The sequence below is a fragment of the Anas platyrhynchos genome, chromosome 1 (genome assembly GCF_047663525.1).
Source record: "Anas platyrhynchos isolate ZD024472 breed Pekin duck chromosome 1, IASCAAS_PekinDuck_T2T, whole genome shotgun sequence".
Lineage (NCBI taxonomy): Eukaryota > Metazoa > Chordata > Aves > Anseriformes > Anatidae > Anas > Anas platyrhynchos.
Window position 1 is genome coordinate 6,519,330 of NC_092587.1, and position 17,491 is coordinate 6,536,820.

At 47.1% G+C, this 17,491-nt stretch overlaps 1 protein-coding gene across 1 annotated transcript; it reads left to right on the plus strand.

Moving 5' to 3' along the window:
- The first annotated feature begins 1,026 nt into the window (after positions 1-1,026).
- PROSER2 (proline and serine rich 2) lies at positions 1,027-17,050 on the plus strand. Its single transcript, XM_005009646.6, is given in 4 exon segments — positions 1,027-1,062; positions 1,064-1,207; positions 12,356-12,608; positions 13,461-17,050. Coding segments are annotated over 4 exon segments (1,416 nt in total). The 3' UTR covers positions 14,444-17,050.
- The last annotated feature ends 441 nt before the right edge of the window (positions 17,051-17,491 follow it).

Here is a 17,491-nt window from a genome sequence, read left to right on the forward strand (position 1 = left end):
ATGAGGATGCTCAGAGGCTGGAGCCCCTCTGCTGTGGAGCCAGGCTGAGGGAGCTGGGGGTGTTCAGCCTGGAGAAGGCTCCAGGGAGACCTCATTGCAGCTTTTTAATACTTGAAAGGGGGCTTCTAAAAAGATGGAGAGCAACTTTTCACTCAGGCAGATAATGATAGGACATGAGGAATGGTTTAAACTAAAAGAGGGGAGGTTTAGGTTAGATATTAGGAAGAAATTCTTTACTCTGAGGGTGGTGAGGCCCTAGCCCAGGCTGCCCAGAGGAGCTGTGGCTGCCCCATCCCTGGCAGTGCCCAAGGCCAGGCTGGATGGGGCTTTGGGCAGCCTGGGCTGGTAGGAGGTGTCCCTGCCCATGGCAGGGGGTGGCACTGGGGGGGCTTTGAGGTCCCTTCCGACCCAAACTGTTCTGGGATCCTATGATATAACAGAACAGGTTCTAGAATGGTTTAAAGAGCAGAGAACTTTTTGCTCCAGTAAGTGCTGGTGTCTATCTGTTCCAGTGAGCACCTCCCAAATGTGCAAGCACTGTTTCTTCATGGCTGAGTGAAATAAAAGCTCTGTAAGCTTTAAAATGCAATTTTGCTATGTAATGTGATGGTGTAAAAATGGCACTACGTTCTCTTCCTAGATCTTTAAATAGAAGTAGTCAGCATAAAGCAGCTTGAGGAACAAGTGAGTTAACTTCAACTGTGTTAGGAAATGAACTGGATTCTGTTTCTCTTATAAATAAATGCTGTCTGATAAATTACTGTTTAAAAGCTTATAAAAGATGGTGTTTGAACTGGGGCTGTTGATCTCAACCTCTGGGATTTTATTACTGGTTTATCTTTTTTTAAAAAAGATGACCATCGGTGGTAGCTGTGTTCCAGAGCATTAAAGACGAACCTTATTTTAACTCGCTAGGATCTTCTACAACTTATTCTCCTCCTTTTATTTTAAGAACAGTTTTGAATATAACACGCTTTTCTCTGTTTTCAGAAATGAGCACAGCTAGCAACCCTACGTAACGTGCTGATGGCATCCTGCGCTGCGCTGGGATCAGGAAGTCCAGGAGGGTGTGATGCCTAGAAATCTCCTCTCAGATTTTCCTGAAGCGACATCCGAAATCTCTCCAAAGCACGCAGTTGGGAGCATGGAGAGGGGCAGCAGCGTGGAGAACCGTGGCAACCAAGCGAGGTGTAAAAATCTTGCTATGGTAAGTGCTTAATGAGCCTTCTGCTTAGTGATACAAACCACATGAGTAGCTTTGTTCACATCACAAGATTATTATTTTTTTTAAGCATTGATCTTTGTGAGTTCCAGCACTAAATGGCTGGTTGTGGTCTTGGTTGTTAACCAGCCGGAAGGCTAGAAGTGTTCTGGTCTGGTACCACAGCTTGAAATTCTGGTCTGATTGTCTCAGAGAGCCTGCAGAGCGCCTTTGCTTGGCCATCCCTTCCAGGGAACTGGGAGCAACATTTAGGATGTGCATTGCACTGGGTAGCTTTGTTCCACTACCTTCATGTGGTGCGTGGTTTGGTGTAGCTCTAGGAATGACTTAAAGCGAGGGTAGAGGAGCCCAGGGATGGTGCTCAGCTCAATATGCTGCTCCTTGCTGAAGGTCCTTGTTGACACTACTGAACGAAGCTCTCAGCTTATTCCTTCATGTAATTAGGTGAGTAACAAAGAGCTCACCACAAACAAAGCTGTCCTCGCATTAGCGAATATGAGTGTGCGGCCATTTAAATAGCGCGTGAGTAATTGAGGGAGTAGGATGCAGGTCTGCATTTTTTCTAATGAGCAGGATGATTCAGGCAGGGAACTCAGCAGGATGGTTTGTACCGTGCCATGCGAAGCCTCGAAAGCAGGTACAGTTCCCTGTGCATTTTCTTCATTATCACAGCTGTTTGGAAAGCGTCCGCTTTTAATTGGGGAGAGAGCACTCTGCTAAACGTGCTTTCCCCAAATGGGATCCTAAATCTCACTCTTGCATTAAACATGAGATTAAGCTTTCCATATCTACCCCTCTGCCCTCCCTGCCAGCTTTCTTTTAGGGAAGTAGCTTGTTGTGAAAGAGTAAGTTGGCAAGTTGGTACCTGTGTTTTTCTGTATAACTCAGAAATGCTCTGTTTCATGCTCCTTCTCGAGCTTGTTGGCAACTGGAGGTAACTCTAAAGGTGTTTGTTCTTGGTTGTTTCTAACAAAAATACCACACTGTAGTTAATATTCTGCTCTGTCCTTCAGCTTGTATTGCTAGTAAAAAGGCAAAACAAATAGTACTACGTTTAGTCCCTTAACTGTTTCTGATCTGCTCTAGGGGGGGAAAAAAAAAAAAGGAAGCATCAGGGCAAGAGAGATGAGGCAAGAGCCAGGTATGCCATTTGGGCTGGGATATTTAGCGTATGTTGCTTATTCTATAGAAACTGGTTGGATCTCAGAGAATGACAGTGGGAGTTGTGCTTTAATAATGAATTACAAGTTAATTTTATGCAATAGTTTGACTACATTTTTTCCCGGTGTGTCAACTAGTAGCCAGTCATGTTTCCCTGGGTTTTATTCCTGGCTGTGGCAGCAGGCACAAGACTGGTCGTTTGAGAAAATCGGTATTGAATAACGAGGCTATATATAAATTGGTGTGTTTGTACAGCCTCATCCTGAGTGTGCTGTGTCAGGAAATGACATAGATTACCTTAATCTAACTAGATCTTACCATGTGATAACCCGTATGATGATGCATCAGCTAGAATTAGAATCCCTTCAGTCTGTGCTGGAGTCGTTTATAGGAGTACAACCTGACTGCAGGGTGAGGCAGTTCCCATCAGACTGGTGCATCAGCTGGAGAAGTTCCTAAAGCCTCTAGTCCTTTACTTGGTACGAGCTTGTGCATGAGGAAAGTGAAGTATAGACTGAGAGTTAATTTTGGTGCTACAGATACCCTTCTATGGCAAGTGGTGGAAGTTCTTCTAGCAGTGAGTGGGTGGCGTGGCCGGTAAATAAGGCTGCTGACTGGGGTGTTTGGAAGGACAGATTTGGGGCACGGGTATTCCCCTTCACTTGGAGGGGAGGGGAATAGGAATAGCCCTTTCTTAGGTTTCTTTGGATGTAGAGAACAGTTCATTGCCCACATTTCAGTAAAAGTAGAGAGATTACTGAAAGCAGAATGTCAGGAGTAAAGGTATAATCACAGTTTGAGTTTGAGAGGGAGTCTGAAGTAACAGCAATAGAATTCTGCCACTTGTAACCCTGGAACCAGGACTGGGGTTTTCAGTGCTCCTCGGATTTTTTTTTTAATTTTTTTTTGTGTGATCTGATGTAAGAAAACAATATTCTACTGTCTTGCACCTTGTGCATTTTCATCGCTGAAACAGGCTTTAGAAATCCTCAGGATAAAGAGTGGTATTCATCAGATACTTCTCTTTCTGTACTCTTGTGTAACTGTGTATTAAAAGCAAGATTTTTACGCTCCACTAAGTAGATCAGGGGATTCATAAGAGGAAAAACTAGTAGTTGGGAAAGTGCTCCAACCTTACCTTCTTCCTGCTGTAGCTTTGCTCCTTCTTGTGAGGAGCAAATGGGAGCAAACTTCTGGGGGCCTAAAGGGAAGGAGAGGATAGTGAACTTTGAAGATAAATAATTTCTTACCGGACCAATCTCGAGAGAGGAAGGGAGGGTCAGACTTCCAGGCACACCGGACATTCTTAGTTCTGAAACAGAAGCAGCTATGACTTACTTGACTCTTCATTTATCTCTTTCCTGGATCTGTTCAACTGGGGACACAGCACAGAAGTTTAGGGTTGACTTGGAATTCTTCTGATGGCCTTGCAAAAAAGCGTAGCCCTGTTTTTACGACAGCGTTGTACAGGTTTCTTCGTACTTGATTACGAAAAAGAGGCTCTTCAGCTTCCCAGTGTCAAACCACATTAGTCACTAAACATAACCTTTGTATTGCCTCTGTGGAATTCAAACAAACCTGGGGATGTGATAATGCAGACAGCATCCTGGGCCGGCTTTAGCCTATGATGACAGCTTCGAGCTGGTTTGGCTGACTGTTTGTTGGTTGCTGTTGCACCCTGTGTGTCTGTGCTGGCATTGCTCCTCGTGGAACCAGTCGCTGGGTTAGGGACGGCTAGGAGATGGACACGAATTTCCAGGTGCCCAAATGTGCTTAAAACAAAGTCAGCGTGACTCTGAAGTCAGCTGTTGGCTGATGAGTTTAATTTCGACACATTTCTCACCCTCTTATCTACGCAATGGTGCTCTGAGTTAATCTTTGACAATTGCAGTCCTTAAACACATTTTTGAATGGGAAAACAAGGTGTTGGTGTCTGTGCTGTCTCAACTGCAGTAGGATTTTCTGTAGAACTCAGATGTTCAGGTCTGGATTTATGCTGCCAGATTTATCACAGCAGCTGAAGACAAGTACAAGAGACTACGTTCAGATGGGTGGAATGTTTGCTTTGATATTTCCATGTCCCACCATCACCTAAACCTCTTTCCTACCACCAACTTTGCTGCATCTTATAGCCATAAAAGCTACAAGGACCTGAATCTGCAGGTATATTCTGACCTCTTTGTAATAAGGGTAGTGTTAAAACATATCCTTGGCAAAGGGGTGAGACAGGTGTACCTCCTCAGTGCAGAGGATCAGTTACCCTGCGCAAGAGGGAGGGTGAACAAGCACATTCTGTTCTGCTCGGCAATTTTAAATCCCAAAAGCCAGTCTTGAATAGGTGGTGTAAGCATTAACTTGCCATGAAATATGTCCTTAAGCTGCTGTAACTGTTTACTCTGGAGATAATACTAGGTCTTAGCTTTTTTTGAAATAATTTCCCTTCTCTTAGAACAGGCTGACTTATTAAGGATCTTAGAACAGGCTGACAGTGTGCAGGCTGACTTATTAAGGATCAATCTCTTTGCTTCATTCCTGCAGTCGTGCTGTGTCTGTTCTCAGCCATGAGCAACTGCTTTAGTTTCTAGGTGTGAATTACGTGCTAGGACAATGGTATCACCTGCTAAGATCATACCAGGAGGTGTTGGGTGTTCCTTAGGTGGCCTCTGCTGACCTGGAACTGCACTAGTGACAAACTCTATGGGTGTCTTGGATGTGTTGATGTGACTTCGGTACCTTTTTGTGTCCTAACATGTCTTGTTGAGGGCTACGCTTGAGGGCTAGTGGGTTCCCTGTTGCTCCCAATGGACCTTGCTCTGCTTTTTCTAATTTTCCCATTTGTTTCAGATAGATCCCTGGTGAATGCCACAGTTAATTGCTGCTCTTTTGGGGTGGTGGTGACCCCCAGAGTTTGATCAAGTGACTCTTTCTTCTGGTCACTAATCAAGTGGCTCAAATTGGCGGGTGGTCATGATTCTTAAATACACCTTACTCTTTACTTCTTTGAACAAGCTTCCTCTGTGGCTCTACCAGGATTTAATACCCAAAAAATAATTGCTATGACCTTACCCTTTTTGGATCAGTCCAGATCATTCAAATGCAACAGACTTGGCAGACTTGGTTTGATTCTGTCATCCTGGGATTCCAGTGTGCCTTTAGGACATCCCGGTAAGAGGGAGATTGCATTTCCCCAACCCCCCTGGCTGCATTTGGGTAGGTGGCAACTGTTCCTTGCGGGGCACGGAGAGCTGTGCTAAGCTTCATCTGCTTCAGGTTGATATTAGCGTGACTTGGAAGCAGTAGGCCTTGGGGAGGGGAAAAAAGTCATTGTTCCTACCAGTAGGGTGAGCAGCTGGAGAGGACGAGGAGCTTGAGAACTGCTTGCTTCAGACTGTGGGTGTAGAAGGAGGGTAAAGAGTGGCCTTGCTGTAAAATGTGCTGGGGAGAATGCCTCTCCTGGGGCACACACAGTGCCTGTTACTTTCATGATCCATAAACTGCATCTTTCTGCTTCAAAGCACAGAATCGTTAGGGTTGGAAAAGCCCTCCAAGATCACCTGGTCCAACCACCCCCTATCACCACTGTCACCCACTTAACCATGTCCCCAAGCACCACGTCCAACCTCTCCTTGAACACCCCCAGGGACGGTGACTCCACCACCTCCCTGGGCAACCCGTCCCAGTGCCTGACTGCTCTTTCTGAGCAGAAATGGCTCCTCATTGCCAACCTGAACCTCCCCCGGCACAACTTGAGGCCATTCCCTCTGGTCCTATCACTGGTTACCTGTGAGAAGAGGCCGACCCCCATCTCCCCACACCTTCCTTTCAGGCAGTTGCACAGCAATAAGGTCTGCCCTGAGCTTCCTCTTCAAACTAAAGCAGAACCTAGCAGATGATTACTCTAGCAGGTGGGTAAATCTGCTCTTTAACCCTCCCTGATGGGCATTCCTGGGCTTCCAGAGCAGTCTTTCTTGTACTCTGTTCCTTTCTCATTCAATGGATACTTGAATTCAAGTTTCTGAAATGTGAGATCTGATTTCCACGTCTTGCCTTCAGTGGATATAGAAGACGTGTTGTAATGACGTAATGTGGCCAACTTCTTACATCCTGGCATACACACAGGGCTGTGTCTGCCTGCCTCCCACTCTTCAGTGTTTTAAAACCTAGCACACTCCATTCTTCCAAGCTTCCTGTGCAGCGAAACTTTCGTCACTCCTGGCTTTGTTCTGGAGCCAGTCCAGCTTGGCTGCATCCTTTTGAAAGTTCAGCGAGTGGATCTGAACTCCATGTTCCGAGTGAGGATGTGCAGTGATTTCATCACCCTGGTTGTTATAGCCCAGGATGACACTTACATACCTGAGCAGCACTCTTTTTTTTCCACTTCCTCTTTACAGCACTCAAACTGACCTGCAGGTCCTTCTGTTTTATATCACCGCTTGTTCATCACTCTGTAATTGTGGCTTTTTTTTTTTTTTCTCCAGTCAAAATTCATCCTGTGGACTACTAGCACATTTATATGGCTCATGAAAGTCTTCTGTCCTGCCTGCTTCTTGCAGCTACATCTTCTATCAACAGATAGCAAGTTAATTGTGTTCAGGTTGTGAACTATCAGATAACAGAGGTGTAGAGGAGGTTGTTCAGGACTTGTATCCCAAACTGCATAATCACAGAATCACAGAATTTCTAGATTGGAAGAGACCTCAAGATCATCGAGTCCAACCTCTGACCTAACGCTAACAGTCCCCACTAAACCATATCCCTAAGCTCTACATCTAAACGTCTTTTAAAGACTTCCAGGGATGGTGACCCAACCACTTCCCTGGGCAGCCTGTTCCAATGTCTAACAACCCTTTCGGTAAAGAAGTTCTTCCTAACATCTAACCTAAAACTCCCCTGGCGCAACTTAAGCCCATTCCCCCTCGTCCTGTCACCAGGCACGTGGGAGAATAGACAAACCCCCACCTCTCTACAGGCTCCTTTGAGGTACCTGTAGAGAGCAATAAGGTCGCCCCTGAGCCTCCTTTTCTCCAGGCTGAACAAGCCCAGCTCCTTCAGCCGCTCCTCGTAGGACTTGTTCTCCAGGCCCCTCACCAGCTTCGTCGCCCTTCTCTGGACCCGCTCAAGCACCTCGATGTCCTTCTTGTAGCGAGGAACAAGACTTCTTAATGAAACAAGACTTCTCAAACATAATTCCCTCCCCAACCCCAGTTACAGAGGCACCTTCCACTAATTTGATCTAGGTTTCCTCATTCATCTAGGATTCCTTATTCATCTATTGCTGTACTTTTCTGGGACTTCGAATTGGTGTGTATCACATCTTGTGCATATATCCCTTGGCCAAGTCAGTGGCTCTCTCAGGAGAAATTAGATGGGTGTGAAATGATTTGATTGCTGTGAAAACAGTTAGTGGCTTTGGCCTGAAAGTTCCTCCAAACTTTTTGAATGGTTTTCTAAAACAAATTAAAGGGAAGAGGAAATTATAAGCTGATCAATCTGTGTTTGATAACCAGAGAGAGATCTTCAAAGTTGAAGTAGATATGTCATTGCTTTTCTAAAAGTGGGTTGAGTCTAACGTAGTCAGTAATCACAGAATCAGTTAGCTTGGAAAAAAGACCTCTCAGATCACCCAGTTCAACCTTTATCGTGCTAGTTCACGATTTTAGTTCATCTAGTTTATTTCTGTAACGCTTCTGGATCGGTTGTTTCCCCACCTACAACCGATTACACGCCTTGCTAACCATGGAGCACATGGGTACAATTACGTTAACAAAGTGCAGAAAAGCACATGCAGTATTACAGCCCTTCACCAAATGGGATGGTATTATCAAAATAAGCAGCTGGCGGCTTGTAAAGGAAGTGCTTTTTGACACAGCACCCAATTAAAGTATGGAACTCACTGCCCCAGAATGCTGTGAATGTCGCTTGTTTAAACGAGCTTAAACAATAAGATGAATTCGGGCTAGAAAGGCTTATTATGGTCTGTTAATCATGTAGATGGGAACTCCTCGAGCTGTGTATTGCTGGAAGCTGGGAGGATGTAGGGAGGAAAATGATCAGTCCGTCCAGCGCACCCCAGTGCTATTTTCCTCACCCCCTTCCTCTGCCCTGGGCATCAACAGGGGTGGTTCTGGGCAGGCTACTGAGCTAAATGAACTTTCTGGTCTGATCCTGAATGGCATTTCTTGTTCTTATCTTAATTCACTCACTTCCAGCCTAAACAGTGGAGCTGTACAACTCCTGCTTCCCCTTTCTATAAATACACCAGAAGTAATTTCCTTTTTCTTCTGCACTGAAGCTTTTGTACCTGTTCTGACGCCGTTCCTACATGCAGCACTGTCTTATTTCCCCCATTTCTTTTTACTAGTAGACCTGTCTGCCGTGTTACCAGCAGGCTGGGGCTCCAGTGGTGCTACATGGGTCTCTTCCCACATATTACAATAGCTTGTTCCCTTTGTGTTGTCTAAGAAGCACCCAGTCACTTCTCTCTCTCCCGTGGAGCTGTGCCCATTCATTCTGTGGCACTGTGAAGTGACAGATGAGTCAGTTGAACCCACCTCTGTGGGATTTTGCTGGTTGAAATGTAGCTCTCTGACACGGGTAATGCTGCTCAGTTCCCTAGCAGTTCCCAGAATAATTAATTATTAATGTTTTAACCATTGCAGATGGCTTGGGATTTTCCCCCTCCTTTTTCTGTTAAAGCTGTGCTAGTGTTAGGCTGCTGGGCTCAGTGATGGATGGACTCCAGATTAATTGAGTGTGACCATCAGGCTGCTTCAGGATCTCCTGACTCTTCCTCCCCCTAAGGAGCATCGGGGCTGAACTGCCTCTTCCTAAACAAAACCCAGTGTGGCAGAGACAGCACCTTGTACTGCACGTGCTTGGTAGGAGCAGCTGAATTGGTGTTGTGAAGCTTTCTGTGGCCCCTTGATATTCAGTGGCTGTAATGGGTAGGCATGAAAGCGATCTTTCCTATGAAACAAAAGAAAAAAGCCATCCTCCTTCACAGCCTTTCTTGTTTGGCATGAGGAGGAAACTTTTGGCTGCCCAGGACTCTAAAATATTAATGGCAGCTGAGCAGACTTAGTTATTGCAGCTGTTTGCATCCTAAACTTCTTCTGGTCAAGAAGTTCTTTTAATCCCAGCTCAGGCACAGTTTTCAGGTTTCAAATGGAAGCTGTCTTTTGCCAGTGGCTTTTAAGGTGGGCAGTGTTGTGTGTGTGTGTAGGCTTGGCTTGGGAGGTGTGTTTATGAGGAGAGTTGGTGGAAAGAAGGGAGTAGCTTGAGTAACTGCAGAGATTCCGCTTGGGCTGCTAAAAACCCAGATTCTTCAAGGAGAAATGATGCTGGGACACCATCCCAGTATGAACAGGAACTGCTCAGATGAGTTCATTTTCCACATATTTCAAGTATTTGAAATAGGCTTGGTAACCTTAGCTATAACTGGCACCGCTTAACCACAACAAGATTCCTCGCATCTTTCTGGGAGCTCTGCTACAAGCAGTACGAGTGGGAGCCCTGTAACACACCGCTCCTAGCCCAACCCCTGCCCGGCAGGGTCCCCTAGAGCACGTCTTTGAGGTGTGACATTGCTTATCTGGAAAGGAAACGAGGAAGGAGACTGAAGAGCTAACTGAGCTGAGGTTGTCCTCTCAGACCCTGCTATGCCATTCACCCCAGGTGTATTTATAAAGGGGTGGCTTTATAAATCCTCAGATCCTCCCTGGAAAAAAGGAAGCTGCTCAGTTCAGCAGGAGCAGTGAGGGGTGGTAACCTTGGCAGAGCTCTGGCCATACAAATCCAACCGGGCATGGAGAAGCACTCAGTCTGCTAGCACAGAGCTTCTGGAAGTTTTCTGGGCTTCTGGAAGCCTCTGCTTCAATTCACGTACCATTTTGTCCAGCCAAATAAGCAAAGCACACGTGGGAGCAGCTCTTTTAAACGAGGAGTGTGATGCAGTTACTGCAGGGCTGCTGGGTCTGCTGCCACCACGAAGCCCTTAAACAAAAAGCCCTTTCTCTGCCTGCGGAAGTCTGGTCCTCGCCGTGAGCTCACCCACAACAAAAGCTGCCCGGAGTCCTGCTCAGCTGGAGCGAGGACCTACCTCACAACAGCTCTTTTCCTGTCATTCTCTCCCTCACTAGACATAGCAGCCGAGTGAGTATTTGGGTGGGGAAGGAAGGAGATTGCAACATCCATTAATGGGAAAAAAAGAAGCCTTGTCTGTCTCTGGCTTTTCAAGCGCAGCTGTAAAACTTTTCTCAGACTTTGAAGGCTGAGCTCTGCCGTGCGGTGGGTGCGAGCTGCACAGTGCGTCAGCCTTTGAAGTCAGTGCTTGAAACAGGCAAGTGCAAATGGCATCCAGCTCTGGGCTTTTGGAGAAGCCTTGCTGGAAGCTGGACTGTTACACGTTCTGACAGTGCATTTCGGGTGGGAAGATTAAAACACAAATATCCTCACCTCTGTACTCCTCTCCCAGCCACTTTCACCTTGAAGACAAGGAATGCGAATCTCTAGAGATGAAGCTGCACCATGTGCTGCTGAACCACCTTTGTATTTCCCTGGGAGGTTTCAGTCTTCTCTTCTAACAGGGAGCTGCCAGCTGTGGCTGACGTCTGCAGCATCCATGTGATCACAGCCCCAAATCAGCAAACCTGTCCTGAGTGGGAGAGCTGAGAGTGGCTGAGAGGCTGCGTGATTCTCTTCTGTATTTTCCCTGTAGATAAATGACTGAAACGTTCCCCTGACCACTGAGAAGGCAACTAAGAGCCCTAAAGCGCAGATTTTTCTCATCTGCAGTGTTTTTAAGTGCTTAGGCACTAATTGCCACTTGGTTCGAGGCAGTGCTTCAGAGCTCTAAATCTGTAGGCACCGCTGTTCTGCGGAGGTCCACGGTAGGGGAGAAATTGAATCCAGAAAAAGGAAAACCTCACTTCTCGACAACACTTAATTACATTCCAGAACTTACATAGCTCTCTTGGGAAACGTCCTTCCTGGATCCATTGTCTTACTGCGGTGCCTTTCCTAATCGTTCTTTGTCATCTCTGAGCTTCTGGAAAAGTGAGTGTTTCCCAGGGTGGAGGTGGAGGGAAAAGAGTTTGCACGTTGCTGCCTAGGCTCTTGCAGTGATGTTGTGCTAATCAAGTTAATCAAGAGCAGTGACTCACAGAAAATGAAGACTAGATGATCCCAGCGATTATTTATCACTCCTGTGCTCTACAGGAGCGTTTCCTGCCGGAGAAAATAGCCCGAGGCCTTTTACGGCTGGGCAACACATCTTTGTGTGTGTTCTAACTCTTTTCTTTCCGTAACTCAGAGGTAAAATTTTCAGAAACCTTCTCCCCCCCTTATTATTCCTTTAAGCTGTGAGGGAATTCAGGCTGAGGGGGGTTGCGGAGATACAGGGAGCTGTATTTCAGTTCCAGCTCTGCCTTTCTGACAACGAAGTCCCCCTGTGGTCCAGAGCAAAAATGGAGCCAAGCCACCTGTTGGCCTGTCTTGAATACCCCCTGTCCCTCACGTGCTGCTTCTGAGCCTTGTCCTTGAACCTGACACACACCTGGAGCAGCTAACGCCAGTTTTGAGCTTGAAGAAGCTATCACAGCTCTTGTACAGGCACGGGGCTGTAGGGTGGGTTTTGTTGTTGGCTTTTTCATCTTTTTCTTAAAATATTTTTACCAATTTACTCCAACTCAAATGGACATTGCTGAATTAAAGTACTTCTAAGGATGAAATACCAGTTGCTGTGTTTCAGTCAAAAGTAGCGTGCTGTAAACTCCTGGCTTTTATTGTTTTGTAGTAAATGAGTGCCTCTTTGGGAAGGTACAAAACAGCAAGGAGATGCTTCTGATGTGACTGCTGCCAGCTACATCGTGCTTCTTTCTGTCTCTAAAAAGAGGGTGCTGTGTTTGCTGTCGGTGTACTTCTCCGTACTGATCTGTAGGGCGTTAATCTTTGTGGCTTTTTTCCCCCACGTAGGACGATGAGAGTATGAAGTACTTAACCCACGAAGAGCAGGACGTTCTCATGTTCTTCGAGGAAACTATAGATGCCTTAGAAGACGACTTGGAGGAACCAGTCCTACATGACAGTGGCATCCACTGTCAGTCTTCAAGGTCAACGGAAGAGAACGTGTCCAGCCATTCGGAAACCGAGGATATCATTGACTTAGTTCAGTCAACGCCCGAGAGCAGCGACCACGAAGGCCCTCCTAGCAAAGATGCAGAACCAGGTAGCAGGATTTCTTGGAAGTGTGGTTTTCCTTTTGACTCAGCCATGACAGTTAAAGAAATTCTGTGCCTGCCTTGCTACCCCAAGATCAATCTGTTACACATCAGGAGCCGTGAGGATCATGATTGTAACTTGATGTGGAATTGAGGGGTTGCTGAAATTGCTGTTCCTAAAGTTGTTTCTTTTTTTTTTTTTTTTTTTTTCTCATTATTAAGTTGTTGGACTGCTGTCTCAGTCCCTTACTGTAATTAAATTGTAACAGAACTGAGTATAACAGAGTCATCACGGCAAGGCAGACTGGTGCACAGCAGCGTGTTCACATTCTGGTTCTCTGAGACCTCTTGAGGCTCTCTAAGAGTTTTAAGATAGCAAGTTGGTTATAGTGTCACTTGGTGGGACCAAGGCACATGCTTCTAACAAAAAGTTGGGACAATACAGCATACAGAATGATTTCTTCATTCCATGGTTTGCTCTCCCTACTTCTGGAGAACAGATTTATCGTTAGTACATAGGTTGTGATGTGACATGTCCTCTCCTGTCTGTTCTAACCAAAAACAAGAATGTGCAAAAGCTAGAGAAGAAGCCTTTAAACATAGAAAAGCAAACATACAGATTATGAATGGCAGAAAGGGGGCTACTAACTAGTGAATGAACAGTGAATATGGTGCTTTGAACGAGAGCATGCCCTCAAGATGCTGTTGCTCATTGTTAGTTATGGGCAAAGTGAGCTGAGTCTCGGCTAGAAAGTTCTGGGGAGGGTAATACTGATGCTTGCTAATCCTAGGTGAGAGAAAGCCTTGTATTGTGCTCCGTGCAAAGACTTAATAAGGTTATTGTTGGTTTTTCTTCTTAGTGTTGGATGCTACCTGGCGAGCGGAGAGCCCTAAGCCAGCTGCACCTGCTGACCTTCCCTCGCATCCCTCGGTGTCGCAGCCGCTGAGCTGTGAGACTCCTCTTCCTCCTCCACCCCCTCCTGCCGTGCAGCATCCAAAATTGCTTCGCTCGATCCCTACCCCGCTCATCATGGCCCAGAAGATGTCCGAGCAGCAAGCGGAGAGCAGGGTGCGCTTCCCCGGTGCCCTCAAGGAAGGGAGCTTGGACAGGAAGAAGACCCCCGTAGCCAACGGTGATTGTTTTGCAGCTCCAAAGCACCCCCCTGCACCCGCCCCCAAACTGCACCGCTTTCCCAGCAACATCAACATAACCAACGTCAGTGGCAAGGAATTCAACGAGACCATCTCCAAGGCAGCCGTTAACGTGCAGGAGCGGAGAGCTCAGGTGCTGGCCAACATCAACGGCGGAGCCTTTCTGGCAGCCGAGCTGGAGGAGAAGCTGCAGAAGAACGACTTCTTGTCGCGCAACAGGAGCTCTTCCTTACGGGATCTCTCCTCTGAGCAAGCGCGCTATGAGGCCCTGACAAAACTGGGTCTCGTTAAGGGAAAGCCAGCTCAGGACCAAGTGGATCATGCCCCGAGCGCTCAGCGTCTTGATGCGCAGCCCAAGCAGGCAGACGCCATTCCCAACGGGTACCAAAACATCCACGAGGTCTTAAAAAGCGAGCCCAGCCCTTTCCTTCCTCTGGGCAAAACTGTGACAATCAAACCAGAGGGAGCTCTTGCTGCTAACAAGGCCACTCAGCAGAACGCAGCAAAGGGCTTTAATGATTACAAGCCCCCTAACCTCAGCCTGGATATGAGGAGGAGGTCGGGTTCGCTGCCCAGACCCTCGGGATTTCGCTCGCAAGGGATCACCGTCAAGTTCGCTGGACGTGGCTCAACAGAAGAAGCCAGGAGAGAGGCACTCCGCAAACTGGGACTGCTGAAAGAGACAGCGTAACGGGGAGGGGGACATTGTGGCATCAGAGGGGAATCCAAGCTTGGCTTTGCGCTAGAGCAATCCCAACAGGCTTGGGATCAGACGGATGGGAAGAAGAAAGGGGAAGTTCTCAGCTTCGGGTGAGCTCAGGAGGTACTGGGACTGGACTGACTGCTGGCGTTTAGCTCAGAGACTGGCAGCACGAAACGCCGCCTACAGGGGTGGGTTTCAGCCCGCTGTCCTGCAGAGATGCTCATCTGTTACTCCTTGTGACTGAGAGATGTATTTCAGTCGTGCTGGCCTGCAGCAGTGGGCACTGCGGTAAGGAAGTGCCCAGTGCAGTGTTGTACGGGGCACACTGAATGGAGGAGCCTCCTTTTTGCTCTTTTTCTAAAGCCAAAACCGAGAGCTCTGTTTTGCACACGTGTCTGTCTGTCCAGGGGGGCTCGAGATGGGTCAGAACTGATGTTTCTGACCTGGGTGACATACTTCTGTGTTGTTTTGTTGTCTGTATTATCCGGCTTTGCTTTATTCCCTCACCCGTGGTGAAGGCTGCTGCTTCCTTGCTCTGTGCCCACTCCACTTCAGCCTGCACAGGGTTGGTTTGGGTTCTGACCTTTCTCCTAGGAAGCTCCACATCCAGTGAGAGGCACCGCATGGGCCTCAAGGGTGTGCACGGCGTGCTGGTTTCTGTACCAACAGCCAAAAAGTCTCCTGAAAATCTGAAACCCGCTGTTCTGTACCAGGGGGTGGTGGAGCAGAGAAGCCATAGGAACAAGCCCGCTTTGTACCAAATGTGAGAACCTTACTCAAAAGTCTTGCCTCTTACCATAGTGTTCCTGTGAAAAAGCTGTTACTCCTTGAACAATCGCTGTGCAACACTGGCCGGGTCCAGGTTCTGTTACTTCTAACTCCTGCTTCGACAGACTTCATCCTCCTCTGCTCAGAGCCTTATTCAATCCCACCCTGCCAATACAGAACAGAAGCTACAGCCAAAAGTCTTGCAGGCGAAGTGGAGTTGCAGGCAAGAGCAGTGTGTAAGGGCACGTCCTTCCTGAAGGCTCCCTGGCGCTGTATTCTGCCTTAGTTAACAGCCACGCTTTTCATGACAATCCCCAAATGTCTGTCTTGGGATGATGTTTTTGTGTTTATGGCAAAGCTGCTGCTCTGTTGTAAAGCTCCCTCCCTTTTTGTACACCTGCCACCATCAAAACCAGCCATCTTAAACCAAAATGCCAAAACCCAGCCCCTCCCCATTCCTCGTTGTTACCCCTGCACATTTAAGAGTTCTCAGACTTTTTTTCTAAAGAGAAAATTTCCTTTATTCTCTGCACTTTCTAAAGCCTCGAGCAACCCCCTCGTTTCCCTAAGGAGCTGAGTACTAAACCTTGGCGGGGAGGAGGGGAGTGGCGATAATAGAAACTGCCCCACCCTCCAGAGAGGAGCTCTGACATAACTGTGATAAACACATTTGTATTCCTTGTGATAAAGTATTTCAAACTTGCTGAGCTGTACTTGTAAACGAAGCCGGCGTGAAGGAAAAAAATCTTTTCATAGCTATTAACCTGCCTCATAAGTTAAAGGGTATTTTTTTTGTTTGTTTTTGTTTTTAAATTATCTGCTTCCTGCTTTAAATTTTTAATTGTGTTATGGTCTCTGGGTTCTGTTACAGAGTTATTCTTTTTCAGCCTTTTTACTGGGATCATGTTCCTCCCTGCGCCAGGCACACTACACACAAGCAACCAGTAATTAAAAATGCGGCCGTGCCTCAGTCTGGCAGAGCACTTCAGCGTGCATAATCGAGTGTGAGAAGCTCTCCTGGAACAACAAAAGCTGCCTGGACGCTGAAAGTAAATCACAGCCTTATGTTGAGGCTGTAGTTCTAAATCAGAAGGAAACCCAAGCACATAAATACAGCGCAGCACCTGCCGTGGAGCCCCGCATGTGGGTGATGTGGTGCCAATGCAGCATGATTTATTAACTTGCTGAGGAAACCGAAATGTTTCGTGGCCTCTGTGCTTTTAAATCCTGTTAAAGAAAATCTTATGTTAGAAATGGGACGTGCACACAGAGCAGCCTTCACAGCAAAGTGCTTCCTGCCAGCCCTTCACCAGTTGCTGACAGCTGAGCGGCCACGGGAAGCGAGGAGGGGGCCACCTGCCACACATCGTTTCGCTGAAATTCAGCCCCATTTGCTAACTCTCTAATGTAACCCTAATAAATAATAAAAAGTGTAATATCCAAAGTATAAAGTTGCAGTACGCTGAATTAGCTGGAGCCTGTTCTTTCACTCTTCGTGTAGGGCGCTGTTCTCAGCTGCTGGGAAGGGAGACTTGGAGCTTCTTAAATTAAACCAATTTTGCCCAGGGAGGACTCGGACGAGGTATTTATTGTAGTCCTTTGTAATAGCAACTGTCCTGTTGGCAAGTTCTTCACTGTGCCTAAAGCTGTAAGTAAAGCCATGTACTGCTTCCATGCGGCTGCTAGCAGCCTGTGTGTAACCCTCGCTCTGCTGCGTGTGTCTCGTTCTGTGTCTATGCTGCTGTGACTTCATTTTTCTCTGTTAGAAGCACCTGTCTTGCACAAAGCTGATTAATCTTCTATTAAAGTGGGATAAAACCAAAGAGACGATGGCTGCTGGGAAGTGGAATGTCGTTCTTTGTCACCCCGTGCCCTGCATCGCTCCTGGAGGAATGCTCCATTTCTGAATGGCTCATAGGAAACTCACTATGGCATTTTCACGATGAGATGTAGGAACTTTTCTTGTAGCTGGGGAGGTGCAAAGCAGAGCTGGTCCTGTCTTGTTTCAACCAGGGAATGGGCCAGAACCAAAACCAACAGCTTTGGCCTTGGCCCTCACCAAGGGCCTGTCCCGTTTAATCCTTTAACTGCTTCTGCCCCGACCTTCACCTGCCCAGGGTCTCGCTTTCAAAGAACTCCTTCCCTCACGTAGGGCTGAGCATTTCCTTAGGAGGCGCCTCCCCAGCTATAAATACCTTTCCCCTGAGGTAAGGAGGGTCCTCAGACGGGATGGAGCCAAACCCTTTCCAAGGGAATGCCCTTCTCTTT